The 14,980-nt window shown below is 57.5% G+C and overlaps 7 protein-coding genes across 7 annotated transcripts; 3 read left to right on the top strand and 4 right to left on the bottom strand.

Moving 5' to 3' along the window:
• Positions 1 to 353: 353 nt before the first annotated feature.
• On the bottom strand, positions 354 to 1,374 carry PSEUBRA_005740 (Bacterial transferase hexapeptide repeat; the record flags this gene model as incomplete). The annotated part of the gene is made up of 2 exons (XM_016439130.1): positions 354 to 1,050; positions 1,364 to 1,374. 2 exons carry the CDS (start codon positions 1,372 to 1,374, stop codon positions 354 to 356), a joined length of 708 nt encoding a protein of 235 aa, XP_016289929.1.
• Positions 1,375 to 2,418: 1,044 nt separating this feature from the next.
• On the top strand, positions 2,419 to 5,286 carry PSEUBRA_005739 (Tetrahydrofolate dehydrogenase/cyclohydrolase, catalytic domain protein; the record flags this gene model as incomplete). The annotated part of the gene is made up of 1 exon (XM_016439140.1): positions 2,419 to 5,286. The coding sequence occupies one exon, from the start codon at positions 2,419 to 2,421 to the stop codon at positions 5,284 to 5,286; it is 2,868 nt and encodes a 955-aa protein (XP_016289928.1).
• Positions 5,287 to 5,648: 362 nt separating this feature from the next.
• PSEUBRA_005738 (Ribosomal protein L18e/L15P) lies at positions 5,649 to 6,599 on the bottom strand (the record flags this gene model as incomplete). Its single annotated transcript, XM_016439132.2, has 2 exons — positions 5,649 to 5,941; positions 6,449 to 6,599. 2 exons carry the CDS (start codon positions 6,597 to 6,599, stop codon positions 5,649 to 5,651), a joined length of 444 nt encoding a protein of 147 aa, XP_016289927.2.
• A 1,365-nt stretch (positions 6,600 to 7,964) lies between these two features.
• PSEUBRA_005737 (Ribosomal protein L10e/L16) lies at positions 7,965 to 9,216 on the top strand (the record flags this gene model as incomplete). The annotated part of the gene is made up of 2 exons (XM_016439147.1): positions 7,965 to 8,054; positions 8,644 to 9,216. The coding sequence occupies 2 exons, from the start codon at positions 7,965 to 7,967 to the stop codon at positions 9,214 to 9,216; spliced, it is 663 nt and encodes a 220-aa protein (XP_016289926.1).
• Positions 9,217 to 10,076: 860 nt separating this feature from the next.
• Positions 10,077 to 11,654, top strand: PSEUBRA_005736 (Zinc finger, C6HC-type; the record flags this gene model as incomplete). Its single annotated transcript, XM_016439142.1, has 1 exon — positions 10,077 to 11,654. The coding sequence occupies one exon, from the start codon at positions 10,077 to 10,079 to the stop codon at positions 11,652 to 11,654; it is 1,578 nt and encodes a 525-aa protein (XP_016289925.1).
• Positions 11,655 to 11,863: 209 nt separating this feature from the next.
• Positions 11,864 to 13,963, bottom strand: PSEUBRA_005735 (uncharacterized protein; the record flags this gene model as incomplete). The annotated part of the gene is made up of 1 exon (XM_059465660.1): positions 11,864 to 13,963. The coding sequence occupies one exon, from the start codon at positions 13,961 to 13,963 to the stop codon at positions 11,864 to 11,866; it is 2,100 nt and encodes a 699-aa protein (XP_059321671.1).
• A 177-nt stretch (positions 13,964 to 14,140) lies between these two features.
• On the bottom strand, positions 14,141 to 14,926 carry PSEUBRA_005734 (uncharacterized protein; the record flags this gene model as incomplete). The annotated part of the gene is made up of 1 exon (XM_059465659.1): positions 14,141 to 14,926. One exon carries the CDS (start codon positions 14,924 to 14,926, stop codon positions 14,141 to 14,143), a length of 786 nt encoding a protein of 261 aa, XP_059321670.1.
• Positions 14,927 to 14,980: the final 54 nt, after the last annotated feature.

The following is a 14,980-nucleotide window of genomic DNA, read 5'->3' as shown; positions in this document are numbered from 1 at the left end:
TGGCTGTGCTTGTACGAAGGATCAGAGGAGTGCGAACGACGGGATGTAGGTAGAAGCGACAACGAAGAAGCAACGCAACTTTTTTGAGACAGCGTCTGTGCTCTCCCACCGCGAATTCTGGCGGTCGAGTCAAGAAACAAAAAGCCCACGCTCAACGTTCCGTATCGGATCTCAAAATTCGGAAGGTGTTAGACCAAGCCTTGGCGGAGCTGTCATACGTCAACGGCACCCAAACGATGCTGCGTTCTGGACGACTTCGACACATTCATTCGGGTCCGGCTTCTGTGCTGGTTCGGACTGAAGTGCTCTCTGTGAAGGCATGTCAATGGACTGCAACTGCTTGGTATATTGACTTATGAGGTCGAAGCTGGTGTTGTCGCGCTTGCTGGTGCAGCAGCAGAAGTCCTGACACCTTGGATGATCTTGAGCTTGTGTACTCGTGGAATGGCATCGCGGAGGTATTCGAGATGCTTCGCGTGCAATGCTGCCTGCTGCTGTGCTCCTTCTCCGCTCCATAAGCGCCTTTTGCTGTCTGCGCCGTAGACGACGGTCTGATTTGGAAGCTCTTCAAACACTGCATCATCTTCCCTCTGTGCTGGCCTGTTCCCTGAGCCTGCTTCCGCCTCTACCACCGCAGCCTCCTCCTTCAGCCCTTCATCGTCATCAAATATGTCGGCCAGCTGATCGTCTCGTATTGGCTTGGGCAACACGGTGCACCCTGCTCCGATCACGCTGTACGATCCGATCTTGACGTTCTGCGCCACTTTGCTCCTCATCTCAAATACATTGTACGATCCCACCGACGCTGCCTCTATCCTGCACCCAACTTCGAACAGGTTGCCATCGCCGATTTTGAGCGGTGTCGATCTGCGATTCACGATCACCGCGGTCTCCTCGATAATGCAATCGGATCCGATCGTGATAGGTCCCTGGAGCGCCAACACAGTGGCTTTGGGATGAATGACACTGCCGCTGCCGACCGAGATGTCGCCTCGAAGGTCTGCGTCCTGGGCGATGACGACGCGCGTGCCGACGGTGAGGTTGTCGCGCCTGAAGATGGCGGATAGGGCGGGACGGAGGGTCGTTGAAGAAGAAGAGGGAGGAAGGCCAGCAGTCGCGGTCGAGGTAGCAGTGTCCGTATGAGACGGTAGAGGAGATGCATCGTCAGTGAAAGTCTGCGGGAGCAGGCGAACCGCACCTTCGTGACCAAGAGGGCGAGCAGGCAGGTCGGTGAGGACGCCCTGCCTCTGCAGTGCTCGCAGCAGCGACATGATTGATACTGCTCTTGACCATAAAGCGAGCAATCGACATCGCTAAGCGGAAACCTGTGATACTGAGGCTGGCGGAACGAGAAAAGACTTACAGTGGGGCCATGGTCGGGCGACACGGTCCGTGCAGTGAAGTGGGTTGCGTCCGCGTCTGAGGCGGCTCGACCTTTGCCTCAGGATGCGAGATGCATGCGCCCCTCTCTTGCGCAATTGGGTGTCAGCTGGTGTGATTGTAGCGAGTGATGAAGTGGGCTTGTCAAGACAATGGAAGGGCCGAAGGAAGACCAACACAAAGGGACATCCATCTGAGCTTTCGGCTTGTTCTCCTGCAGGGTGTTGGTCTCGGGAGAAGAATCCACGGTTGTGCAATAAAGCTGTTGCTAACATCCTCAGACCAAGAAAATAAGGATTGGCCGGATAGTGCTTTGCTCTTGGCTGCTTTTCATTGGCCAGCCCCGCCGCCTAGTCATCTCGTTTCGAGCAAATGGTGGTTCACACGCCTCCCTGGACCGTTGCACTTCCGTGCCGAAGAAGCCGACAGCCTTGGCGAGAAGGAAGCAGCCACCAACCGATACGAGCAGCTGTGTGGCAGAGTTGGAACAACAGCAATTTGTGCGGGGATGGCTACAAGCGGCTTTCAGCCGGCGTGCCTCGCTCGAGAATGACAGGAAGAATCCCCGCTCGGGGTCGTGGCGGCGTACAGGCTAACACCTTGCGGCAAGAAGAAAAGAAGACGCTCGGGTCAACGCTGTCCGCTGCGCGAAAAAGAAGAAATCTGGGATTCTTCTCAGCTGCAGCCGTGCCCTTCATACGGCGTTCCAAGCATCGTCCGCTTCCCTCCGTCCTTCCCCTAAGCGACACCCACACACCGGCTTTCTTCTGGAACTCGCACCCCGAGGTCTCCACGCAAGCCTTCCGCTCTGACCACCGTCACACAGTCGTTGGCATGCTCCTCCGCCGCTCGACTTGCAGACACTTAGCTTCCCTCTCCCAGCAGCAGCAGCGGAGCGTTCCCCTCCTCACCACGGCCGCATCTCCCCTCTCGGTCCGCACCCGATCGATTTCTTCGGCTCGTCCATCCCCTCGGATCACTTCCGCCTTTCCAACAAGCGCATTCGGCTTTCCCCGAAGGAACCTCGTGACCGACGCCATGGCTTCGCTCGCGACCACGCCAGGCGGTGCCAAGCTCATCGATGGCACCGCCCTTGCCAAGGAGGTGCGCGCTCGTGTAGCTCAGCGCATCACCGAGCTCAAGCAGCAGTATACCTCGTTCCACCCCCATCTCTGCATCATGCAGGTCGGCGCCATGAGCGCCTCTTCCACCTACATCAGGATGAAGAAGCTCGCCGCCGAGGAGTGCGGTATGCGATACACCCATGTGCAGCTTCCCGAGGGCACCAGCGAGGCCGAGATCATCAAGCGTGTCGGCGAGCTTAACGAGGACATCAGCGTTGATGGCATCCTCGTTCAGCTTCCTCTCGGCAACCACATCGACTCGGATGCGGAGCGACGCGTGACGGAGGCTATCAGCCCTGAGAAGGACGTCGATGGTTTCCACGCTCTCAACATTGGTCACCTCTCGTCCAAGGCTTGCAACCCGCTCTTCTTCCCCTGCACTCCTGCCGGCTGCATCAAGCTTCTTGAGAATGCCGGCATTACTAACATGGCCGGTCTCCGCGCCGTCGTCATCGGCCGCTCCGACATTGTCGGCAACCCCGTGGCTTCCCTCCTCCGCAGCCGGGACTGCACCGTCACCCAGGTTCACAGCAAGACCTCCGACCTCCAGGCTCACCTCGCTGAGGCTGACATTGTGATCGCCGCCATGGGCAAGGCTCACTTCATCAAGGGTGACTGGATTAAGAAGGGCGCCGTCGTCATTGATGTCGGCACCAACTTTGTCGACGATGCCAGCAAGAAGTCGGGTTACCGTCTCGTCGGTGATGTCGACTTTGAAGCTGCCTCCAAGGTGGCTTCTGCTATCACTCCTGTTCCCGGTGGAGTCGGCCCCATGACCGTCGCTATGCTCATGGAGAACGTCCTCGTCAGTGCTGAGCGCAGTCTCGCCGATGGTCGTGCTCTCGGCATTGGCCGTGGTGTCGTCCGTCCCAACCCCATCAAGCCGCTCGCCAAGGTGCCTGCGGATATCGAGGTGGCTCGTTCGCAGACTCCCAAGCCCATCACAACGATCGCCCGCGAGATCGGCCTCATCTCGGCGGAGCTCGAGCCCTACGGATCCGTCAAGGCCAAGGTCGACCTTTCCGTCCTCAAGCGTCTCGCGCACCGCAAGAACGGCAAGTACATTGTCGTCGCCGGTATCACCCCCACTCCTCTCGGAGAGGGCAAGTCGACCACCACCATCGGTCTCGCCCAGGCGCTCGGCGCTCACCTTGGCAAGTCCGCCTTCGCTTGTGTCCGTCAGCCCTCGCAAGGCCCCACCTTCGGCATCAAGGGTGGTGCCGCCGGTGGAGGATACTCGCAGGTCATTCCCATGGAGGAGTTCAACCTTCACTTGACTGGTGACAACCACGCCGTCCAGGCCGCCAACAATCTCTTGGCCGCTGCCATCGACACAAGGATGTTCCACGAAGCCACCCAGAAGGACGCTGCGCTGTTCGACCGTCTGTGCCCCAAGAAGAAGGGTGTGCGCACCTTTGCCCCCATCATGTTCCGCAGATTGAAGAAGCTCGGCATTGACAAGACCAACCCAGACGATTTGACCGACGAGGAGAAGAGCAAGTTTGCCCGTCTCGACCTCGACCCGGAGCAGGTCACCTGGAGGCGTGTTACCGACACCAACGACCGATACCTGCGAGACATCACCGTCGGACAGGCTGCCACAGAGAAGGGCATCACGCGCAGGACCGGATACGACATTGCCGTCGCTTCCGAGTGCATGGCGGTTCTTGCGCTCAGCCGAGACCTTAAGGACATGCGCGAGCGACTCGGCCGCATGGTGGTCGGCACCTCGCGTGCAGGTGACCCCGTGACGGCAGACGACATTGGTGTCGGTGGAGCGCTTGCCATCCTCATGAAGGACGCGATCAAGCCTAACCTCATGCAGACGCTCGAGGGCACGCCTGTGTTCGTGCACGCCGGACCGTTCGCCAACATTGCGCACGGCAACTCGTCGATCCTCGCTGACGCCATTGCGCTCAAGCTCGCCGGTATTGAGGAGGGAGAGCCTGTCGAGCGCACCGGCTACGTCATCACTGAAGCCGGCTTCGGTGCCGACATCGGCATGGAGAAGTTCTGCAACATCAAGTGTCGCGAGTCGGGCCTCGTCCCGGATGCCGCTGTCATTGTGGCTACCGTACGTGCGCTCAAGACGCACGGCGGCGGACCGGAGGTCACTCCGGGCAAGCCGCTGTCCGAGGTGTACCTGGAGGAGAACCTGGAGATTCTCGAGAAGGGCTGTGTCAACCTTACCAAGCACATTGCCAACGCCAAGAAGTTCGGGCTGAAGGTCATTGTGGCGATCAACCAGTTCACTACGGACACGCCCGCTGAGCTGGAGCTGGTGCGCAAGAAGGCGCTCGAGGCGGGCGCGGACGACGCCGTTCCTGCCGACCACTGGGCCCTCGGTGGTGAGGGAGCCGTTGAGCTCGCCAAGTCGGTCATCAACCAGCTCGAGGGCACAGCGAGCCAGTTCAACTTCCTCTACGAACCCACGCTGCCCATCACGCAGAAGATCGAGGCCATCGCACGCGAGATGTACGGTGCCGACGGCATCGAGCTTTCCGAAGCTGCCGAGAAACAGATCCAGACCATCGAGAAGAATGGCTTTGGCAACCTGTCGATCTGCATGGCCAAGACCCACCTGTCGCTCTCGGCGGATCCCAGCAAGAAGGGCGCCCCCACCGGATTCACCATTCCCGTCAGGGAGGTGTACGCCAGCGTCGGTGCCGGTTTGTTGGTCGTCATGTGCGGCGCAATGAGCAAGATGCCCGGTCTCAACACCCGACCGGGTTACTACGACATGGATCTCACCGAGGACGGTGAGGTCATCGGCTTGTCGTAGAGGTTTCGGTGCTTCGTGACTCTTTGGATTCAACTGCTTTCCCCTCTGTCTCATAGAATGGTTCCCCCTTTGGCGTCAACCGCCCTGATATCCCCCGCAGTAATCATGCAATCTTTCAACGTCTCACAAACGCGACCTCTCTGTGCGGAATGAGCGTCCAAGCCAAGAAAAGGCATCACGATCAGACGGCACGGCTGGTTCTGTGCGAACTGATATCGTTGCTGATATTTTTGGGTGTGTGTGTGAGAGCACTGCTACCTAGCTAGGTGCAGTGGACAGTAAAGGTACATGTGACGGACGAGAGTCATCCTGTGTGTGTGAGATATGCAAGAGAACCAGAGAGAGAACCGTGGATCGGGAAATCAAGCGACGAGCTTGACAACGCCGCCGGCCTCCTTGATCTTCTTCTCGGCGAGCGACGACACCCAGCGGGCCTTGACGATGCAGGGGAGAGCGGGGAGACGGCCCTTGCCGAGAACCTTGCCGTAGCCAGCAGCGAGCGTGTCAATGACGGGCACCTCGGTCGAGGACGAGGTAAGACCCTTGCGCTGCTCAGCAGGGACCAGCGTCCACAGCTTGTCCAGGTTGACAACAGGGCGGTACGACGAGTTGCGAGTCAGGTGGAAGTGACGCATACCGACCTTACCGAAGTAACCTATTGGCGTCGAGGGGAAGAGAAGATGGGATCAATGTCAGTGGGGATGTTCGCGAGATGTCGAGGTGTTGTTTGTGTTTCGAGTCGTCATCTGCCAGACACGCCCAGAGTCGATGCCAGAAGCAACCGCAATCCTATGTTCCGAACATGAGCCAGCTGTCCAACGCGCAAACACCGTTCCATGATTTCAGCACATACCTCCCTCATGACGCCGTTCGCGACTATGATTCATCCCACCTATGGGCGATCCTAGCCTTTGCGGGATCGGCAGCTCTCCGTGCATGTTCCTCCGACACCGAATTTAGATATCCAAGCTGTGCAAGCTGACCGGACAGCACAGCCAACCTCGTCGATATAAATCGCCTTCCCCGTCTCCCGTCCCGATCCATGCCTTTGCTGTCGTCCTTCCTCCATCGCGTGCTCTGATCTTCTCGATGCTTGAATGCTGTGGCTGCTGGTAGATGACGACTCCAAACTGATGCTGATGCTGCTGATGTGGATACTAACCAGGGTGGTACTTGTCCATGTTGGTGCGGTGGTGGTGCTGACCACCGGCGAGACCACGACCACCTGGGTGCTTGCGGTGCTTGCCGACACGACCGTTACCGGCGGAAACGTGTCCACGGTGCTTTCGGGTCTTGGAAAGGTGGGTAGGCATCTTTTGAGGGTTGAAAGGGGATGCAAAGAGAGGACGGTAGTGGTGTGCGGAAGAGAGAGCCGATGCAGTAGTGATGGGCGAGGGCCGAAATGTAATGTGTAGAAGATTGTCGAGAAGAGTCGAGAGAATGCGTTGGTGGTTGGAGGTGTGAGTTGTAGGTAGGTGGAAAACGGAAAGACTGTCAGTATGACTGCTCGACCGACTCCGGTACTTCACATGAACCAGCCTTCACGCTGGCCGCAAAAGATCCATCAGAGCGATCACGCCGATCTTTCCTCCAACTTGTTGCAAACAATTGACCCAGGCTGTTCCTCGTGTGTCGACAAGGCACGCCTCCTTGCTGCATGGCCACTGCTGATGATCCTGATGCTCTATGCGGCGAGCGTGTGTCTGGTTCCGACGGGCAAGTACTAACCTTGACGTATGTATGGGGGGTGGCCTTGATGGTGAGGTGGAAGAAGCGATTGCGACCAACGACGTTGAACTCAATCTCGAATCGCAGACTCGCTGCCAAGCGCCAGTTCGTTGCGCTTGTCCACGGCAGTCAAGTCTCTCGCTTTACTGGCCACAACGAAAGCCTGCCTACAGCCGGCTCTCTGACTGCCTCGCTCGAGTCTGGCGTCGTTGGAAGGGCTGCCTTGTGCTGACCTTCAGTTGCCTGAGCTAAGGGCTGGGGCTGCAGGCCCGCTGCCGCCTTGACCTGGGGACAAATACAATTTTGAAATTCTGGAGCAATGGCACGCTGATGTATTTACCTAGTTTGAATAAGCTCGGCCGAGGTCACGCGTTTGAGCTCAAACGCAAATGGGTCAAAATAGCAGTCAGCAGGCCGCAATGGCGTGCGTGAGTGCGATACATTGCCGACTGGCCAGACTCGGGGTTAAGGAGACTGGCCAGCAGGCAGCGACTCTCGATGGAGTCACAGCCTGCTGCGCATCGCCGCGGGCAGCCAGGCGCAGTCTTGAGCAAACAGAGACAGAGGAGCAGCCTCTTTCAAAAATTGAGGCAGCAGCGCCTGTATCTGGCCTTGCTCGCGAGGCTGAGTTGGAGGCTCAGGCGGCAGCAGCTGAGCGCGATCCGCTGCTAGCCACTGCTGAATCGCTTCGGCATCCTTACCCTCTCTTCCTCCACCAATTCATCACCCCTTCAAGAAAGGTAAGTTATCGCCGCCCATCACGCCGACTCAGCATCCTCGACAGACCCTCGACATACATAAAGAAGTCCGAATTCAGGGCACACAAGGCGCATCTCTACAGTCACTGGCTCGAATCAGCGACTGACTCCTGCATCCTTCCGACTCCTCTATCTCTACATTCTCTACCGACTTCATCCAACACCTTCGCCCAACACCAAACAGTATTCAAGATGGGACGACGACCTGCTCGCTGCTACCGCTACTGCAAGAACAAGCCGTTCCCCAAGTCGAGGTACAACCGTGGTGTGCCCGACCCCAAGGTACGTTCTCCTACTTCAGCTTAGACAACTCGATCGTGTCAGTCAGTCAGCATTGCATATGAAGGAAAAGAGAGATCAGCTTCAAAAGACAACGAACGGCATTGCAGCATGGGCAAGTCGAAGGCATGGCCGAAGATTGTTGCTCAAGGTTACGGAGGAAGTCGAGCACACCGACACTGGAGCAATGAGACACGCAAGAGCTTCGATGGCTTGTGTTGGGGAACTAAGACCTATCGATGGCAGCTTGACTCAGCGCAGACGTTGCCGCGCAATGGTACCGATATTGTTGGCCAGACTTGGCGGAACGTCATCGCCCTTTCAGCATCACGGACAATGTTAGGGGGACGACGGGTATCGAAGGTCCCACAAAGTTTGACGCTCCACGAGGGTGTGTTTGAATGGCAATGGCGCAGGCAAAAAGGAATGGAAGAGTTTGGGAGAGGTTCATGCACATCGCAAAACTGGCACGATCGATCGTCTACCGCTGGACCGGGTGTTCGACATAACGTCGCATCCAATCATCGCTCCCTCGACAACATTGACTGACGTTCTGCAACTCTCACCCTCCTTCACCGTTCCATTCGCACAGATCCGCATCTACGATCTTGGCCGCAAGAAGGCTTCCGTCGATGACTTCCCCTTCTGCGCCCACCTTGTGTGCGACGAGCACCAGCAGATTACCTCGGAGGCTCTAGAGGCTGCCCGTATCTGTGCCAACAAGTACATCACCAAGACCTCAGGCAAGGACTCGTTCCACCTGCGTGTCCGTGTCCACCCCCACCACGTTATCCGCATCAACAAGATGCTTTCGTGCGCTGGTGCCGATAGGCTCCAGACCGGTATGCGTGGTGCTTACGGCAAGCCCTACGACACCGTTGCCCGTGTCGACATTGGCCAGATCCTGCTCTCGGTGCGCACTCGTGACAGCAACAAGGCTGTTGTCCTCGAGGCTCTCCGCCGATCTCGCTACAAGTTCGCTGGTCGCCAGAAGATCATCATCTCGAAGAAGTGGGGTTTCACCAACATGAACCGCGAGCAGTACGCCGAGGCCAAGCAGTCGAACCGTATCCTCAGGGACGGCTGCTACCTCCAGTACATCAACAACCACGGTCCTCTCGAGAAGAACCTGCGTCTCCAGGCCCGTGTTGCTGCCCAGAAGTAAGCAGTGTCCTGCTGCTTCTCTTCTGCAGCGGTGTAGGCGCCTTGACCTCTGCGCCGATGCGCTGGTTTCATCGTGCACCCTGTTTGATGACCCAAAACATCATGCTTTAGAGACAATCTAATTCATGCTTCGCTGTACCATCTCCTCTTGAAGTGTTGCTTGCGCGTGTATTCGACTCGATGTCGAGGCTGAGACTGAGACAGAGACAGAGGGTGAAAGGCTCGTTGATGAGGTTCATTTATGGCAACTTGGGCGGGATCCACATACCGGCGTGCAGGCGGCGGGCGCGAAATACTACGCCATGCGTGCATGAAAGGGCGCTGCTTGCTGCGCGTCAGGGTCGTCATTTCGCCGCTCCGAAATTTCAGGTCAGCTCAGCGCTCAGTCACGCACAACAGAGTCACACTTGCGAGCGGCTACAGCCAGCCACATCGGCTCGGCTGAACCGTGCCTGAAGCTAGCTCCAATCACTCCCTCTCCTATCACATCACATTTCATGATTGGACCTTCGACACAATCACATTCGGGACCCTGCTGCGCATTCTTCGATCGACTTGCATCTTCCATTCCCACCGTTACCTTCCCGGGCCGCCAGTCTCGGACTCAATCGCGACCCAGCCTTTTCGACTCGTGAAGCGTTGGGCATAGCATACCCCAGCATTGCATTGACCCTTGGCATCTTGCGCCGCCACCTCATATTGCTCCTGCATCTTCAGCCCCTCGTCACCGCCAGCGAGCACCCACACTAGCATCAGCCCGCGATCTCCTCAGCTGAGTGGGACCTCTGCCGGCCCACCAAAATCACACCCGGTCCAATAGCTCCTCCTCACACCTCACCACATACAAGCCCGCTCGACACAATGTCAGATCTCAGCGACGAGTACCTCATCGACGATGATGTCGAGGACACCATGGACGAGGACTCCACCTACGGCTACGACGACGCGGCCGACTCGCAAGATGAGGAGGACGAAGAGCTCGGCTTTGGCGTAGCAGATGACGCGTTTGCGGCCCCTGACCCAGCATCAGAACGTATGAAGAGCTTCCAAATCGAGTACAAGTCACATTCCGTTGCTTCGATCGAGGAAGCGCAACAGAAAGAGGTGGACCAGATCGCAAGCATGTTCGTCATTAAGGAGACCGATGCCGCCATTCTCCTTCGCCATTTTGGCTGGAACAAGGAACGCCTCATCGAGCGCTACATGGAGTCCGGCGAAAAGGTCAACCTTGAAGCAGGCGTAGTCGAAGACTCCTCCCATCCCAAATTGCGAAAGCTAGGCGACTTCACTTGCGAGGTCTGCTATACCAGCTCGGACGACGTACCTGGCGGGAAGATGGAGACGCTGGCGCTTGGCTGTGGCCACCGCTACTGTCGCGATTGCTACCAGCAATACCTCGAGCAGAAGATCACATCGGAAGGCGAATCGAGGCGGGTCCAATGCATGCGCGAAAAGTGCAACCTCGTCGTGGACGAGCGCACCGTCGGTCTAGTCGTCGCGCCCAACGTCTTCGAGCGCTACAAGATCCTGCTCAATCGCACCTACGTCGACGACAGCAACATCCTGCGGTGGTGCCCTGCGCCCAACTGCGAGCTCGCCGTCGAGTGCCACGTCTCGAACAAGATGCTCAACAAGATCGTGCCATCGGTGGCGTGCGACTGCGGCCACCTCTTCTGCTTTGGCTGCGGCAATGCAGCCCACGCTCCTGCCATCTGCCCCATCGCCAAGCTGTGGGTCAAGAAGTGCGCCGACGACAGCGAGACGGCCAATTGGATCTCGGCCAACACCAAAGAGTGCCCCAAGTGCACCTCGACCATCGAGAAGAACGGAGGCTGCAACCACATGACATGTCGCAAGTGCAAGTACGAGTGGTGCTGGATCTGCGCGGGTCCCTGGACGGAGCATGGCAACTCGTGGTACAATTGCAATCGATTCGACGAGAAGAGCGGGTCGGAGGCGCGCGATTCGCAGGCCAAGTCGCGGGCATCGCTTGAACGCTACTTGCACTACTTCAATCGTTTCGCCAACCACGAGCAGTCTGCCAAGCTGGACCGCGACCTGTATGGACGCACCGAGAAGAAGATGGAGGAGATGCAGCTGTCGACCGAGCTGACGTGGATTGAGGTGCAGTTCCTCAAGAAGGCGGTGGACACCTTGACCGAGTGCAGGATGACGCTCAAGTGGACCTACTGCATGGCGTACTATCTGGCACGCGACAACATGACCGAGCTCTTCGAGGACAACCAGCGCGACCTCGAAAAGGCGGTCGAAGACCTCTCGGAGCAGCTCGAGAAGCCGATCGAGCCAAAGACGATCCCGGAGCTCAGGCAGAAGGTGACCGATCTCACGGTGTACGTGCAGAAGCGAAGGGGGATTCTGCTCTCTGATACCGCAGAAGGGTTTCAGGAGGACAGGTGGCAGTGGAATGTCGAGTTTTGACCGGCGACATCTTCCTTCCCGCATCTCATCGCACAGTCTCGATATACCTCTGCAGCTCCGCATCACCAGCATTTCGTCCACATTTCTCTCCTGTCACTCACAGCATCACAGTCCGCTCTGCAACACGCAATCTCCATCGCATTTTCTCGTCACGCTTCAAAGGGATTGGTTTGTGTGGCTCTACGAGCCTCTTCATGTGCTCTGAGCTCCTACAGGAACGTTGCGTTGGGCGCGTGCACGTCGAGAGGACCTAGGACGCGATTGTCCGCATCATTGTCCACATCGTCGTCTCCTTCAGGGGTGTCGGGCTCTGTGGGCTGGTTGTCGGCACCAGGGGTGGGAAGCAGCTCCCGAATCCTGCTGCGAATGCCCAGCGTGTCCAGGCACGGATAGACGTGTTGCGACGCGATGCCGCGAAGCACGATGGAGAGGAAATCGGGGTCCACGCCAGGCGGAGCAGCGGAATCGTTGCTATGTGTGATTCCTGCACTGCTCTCGCTCGTCTTCTGTCTCTTTCTCTGCTCGGTCGTAGCCTCGTCCATCGGCCTCTTGGGTCCGTCAACGGGCAAAGGTGGACAGAGGTCTGCGGAGCGTTCATCTGCGCCCGAGTCGTCCTTCTTGCCTGTGGCACCCAGGTCCATGTAGAATGAAAGCAGGCTTGAGCTGGTAAGCGAGACTCCGCAGATGTTTGGCCCACGCAGTGCCTCTGCAGCCTCGCGCCCCCATGTCGACTCCTCTTGGTTCTTTGCCTCGAACGCGATGTACGTCATGAAGCGCGCAGCGCGACCTTCGACGGATCCGCTGCGTGCAGGCAGTGTGTCAAACGGCCGCTTGAGGTCGCCGAGAAAGACAGGGATGATTCCATCAATCCCATCCTGTGAGGGCTCCGTTTGGATAGCGAGACCTCGCTTCCAGCAATACCACAGAAAGTCGCCCGAGATCTCGTCCACTTTTTGAGGCAGCGTGTCGAAGTGCGTGAAGCTGACCCACGCTTCGACGTTGGGGGCTTCATCGTTAGCGTCGAGCACCTTTGCTGCCTCGTTGCGCACCCATGCCACCCGTGCTTCGACCCGCTCGAAGGACGGTTGGTCAAGCGAGACAATTTGTCGGATGAGATCGAGGAGTGGGATGGGGCGAGCGATGCTGGGGAGCAAGTGCGTTGCAGGGGACGACGCTGCCTGTTCATCGCACGCAGTGGGTGTGAGATCCACATCTTGGTCGGTCCTAGTATCGGCCTCGATATGTGCTGCGTCCCAGGCCGCAATCGAGATGATACGAGCAGTCAGCTCCCCAAAACTACCCCGAAGCACAGCTGTCTTCAATAGCTGGTGACAGAATGTTCTGAACTTGCCAAGCACGTCGGAGTATCGTCTCCTCGCGCGTTCCTGATGCAATCTGCGATCCGGATGGCGCTCCCGGTCCAACATTATGAGGGCAGCACCGATGGCCAGCGGCGGCTCCGATGGCGAGCCAATGTCCAGTCGATATCCCTCCCGGACTCCTTGCAACATGCGCATGTGCCGATGGACCGAAGCTTTGGCCAGATCATCTTGACCACGATAATCTCGTCCTTCGGTCGTTACAAATTGCAGTGCGAGTCGAGGAGCAACAATGTTGTAGTGGAGCGCCGACGATGTGTCAAGGTTGTTGAAGACGGATGTTGCCTCATCGTACGACCCGTTGCAGCTAAGGATCTTGGCTGCCATTGTCTTCCAAAACGCACCGCTGCTGATCGCCTTCCAAAGAGGACGTCCGTACGTCTTCACGTGTTCCAGCGTGAAGGCCTGTTCTGCTGAGAACACTGGGGGCGCCACTTGATAATTGACGTCGTGGGTCAGGCCAGAGAAGACCGAGTTTGGATCTCCGGCGAACAAAAGACTAGCCCAATTGCCCGACCACGACCGCTGAGGTTTAAACAGTTCTGTCGCCGCGCTGCTGGTATCGATGAGCAATAGGTAGAAGATGGGATTGCCTCCTTTCTGCTCTATGTAGTTCCAAGTACGGCGTAGGCCACTGAGCTGATCTTGAGCTTTCGTCTCTCTCCAATGTGCGAATCTGCCCTGGAGTAGGGAGACGCATTCGTCGACAGCAATGTAAATCGGCGTTTGAGCGACGTTGTGAGCTTTCTTTCCCCGACTCTCTGTGCTGCCTACTTGATTGAGGAGAACGACCTCATTGGTCTTCGTCTGCCAGAGAAAATCTCTGACGCCTTCGAGCTCGGCGGCGAGAGCGTTGATAGCCGAATTCAGACAGTGTGCAAACATGCGCTCTTGAAACGCCGAGTTGTCTTCAGGAGCAGACTGGATCATGGAGGCGGCGGTCTTGCAAACCTTGTCGAAGAACCTTGCTCGTAGTGTGACCGTATCTGCGTCGCCGGCAGACGCTGCTCCGGAGGCCGTGTTGCCAAAATTGGTCAAACTCGTTAGATAGCGATGCTTGTCTTGCGCCGATTGCAAGGTGGAAAGCTCTTCCGCTGTCTCTTTCAATCAGGCGCCCACAAAAGCCGCAACCTGAAGACTGTGTAGGCCTTTGATGTCTACGCCCTCCGTATCGCGCGCTATTCGCAGGCTGTCAAAGTATTCGATTGGCGCGCTGTCGGCCGGAGGGAAACTCTGAAGGGAGGCATCTTCTGGTAGACGGAGACACATGTACAGTAGCGGAGCATACTTGCCAAGCTCCAAAGCCAAGCGTGTCTTACCGGTGCCACTCGCCTGAATAATGGCTGATCCGTCAAAGTAACGGCGTTGGCAGAAAGGGCGGCAGGCTAGATCATTAATGGTGAAGCGGAGGAAGCGTGCCACAGCATCACCTCGAAACTCTCGGTTCCACTCCTCTGCCATGTTGACAGTGATATCTGGGACGTGGCCATCGGCGTCGAGGTTGATCTGTGATGAGTCTCGCGGAGTTTCGAGACTGAGGAGGAAACGGCAGAAGCGTGTTGCTGTTGGCACGTCCGATTGTCCGCGTTGAGCCTCGCTTTTGAACTTTGTGAGGAACTCGCCCTCGTACTCGTAAGCTGTGACCGGAACATCTGGATCCAGGTTGTCGAAGATGCTGTAGAACGCCTCGCGATGCGCTGCGACATTAAAGACGAAGGCAGAAAGCCTTCGCCTGAAATCCCCAACCATCCAGTCGGAGTCATCGTCGATGACTTTGAGAAGTATTTTGAAGCTGATGAGGAGGTGGTCCCACTCGACGTTGTTGGCGAAAGCTGCTTGCACACGCTCAGCCGCCTGAGCGCTCTGAACGAGAAGCTGATTTCTTGTGAGCATCTTGCTCGAGGATGAGGGGTGATCACCGATCAAGCGTTGTTGGTGGTCTTGGTC

This window comes from Kalmanozyma brasiliensis, assembly GCF_000497045.1.
Source record: "Kalmanozyma brasiliensis GHG001 unplaced genomic scaffold PSEUBRA_SCAF7, whole genome shotgun sequence".
Taxonomy (NCBI): domain Eukaryota; kingdom Fungi; phylum Basidiomycota; class Ustilaginomycetes; order Ustilaginales; genus Kalmanozyma; species Kalmanozyma brasiliensis.
Note: the sequence above shows the minus strand (reverse complement) of the source record. Positions and strands in the feature narration are given on the sequence as shown.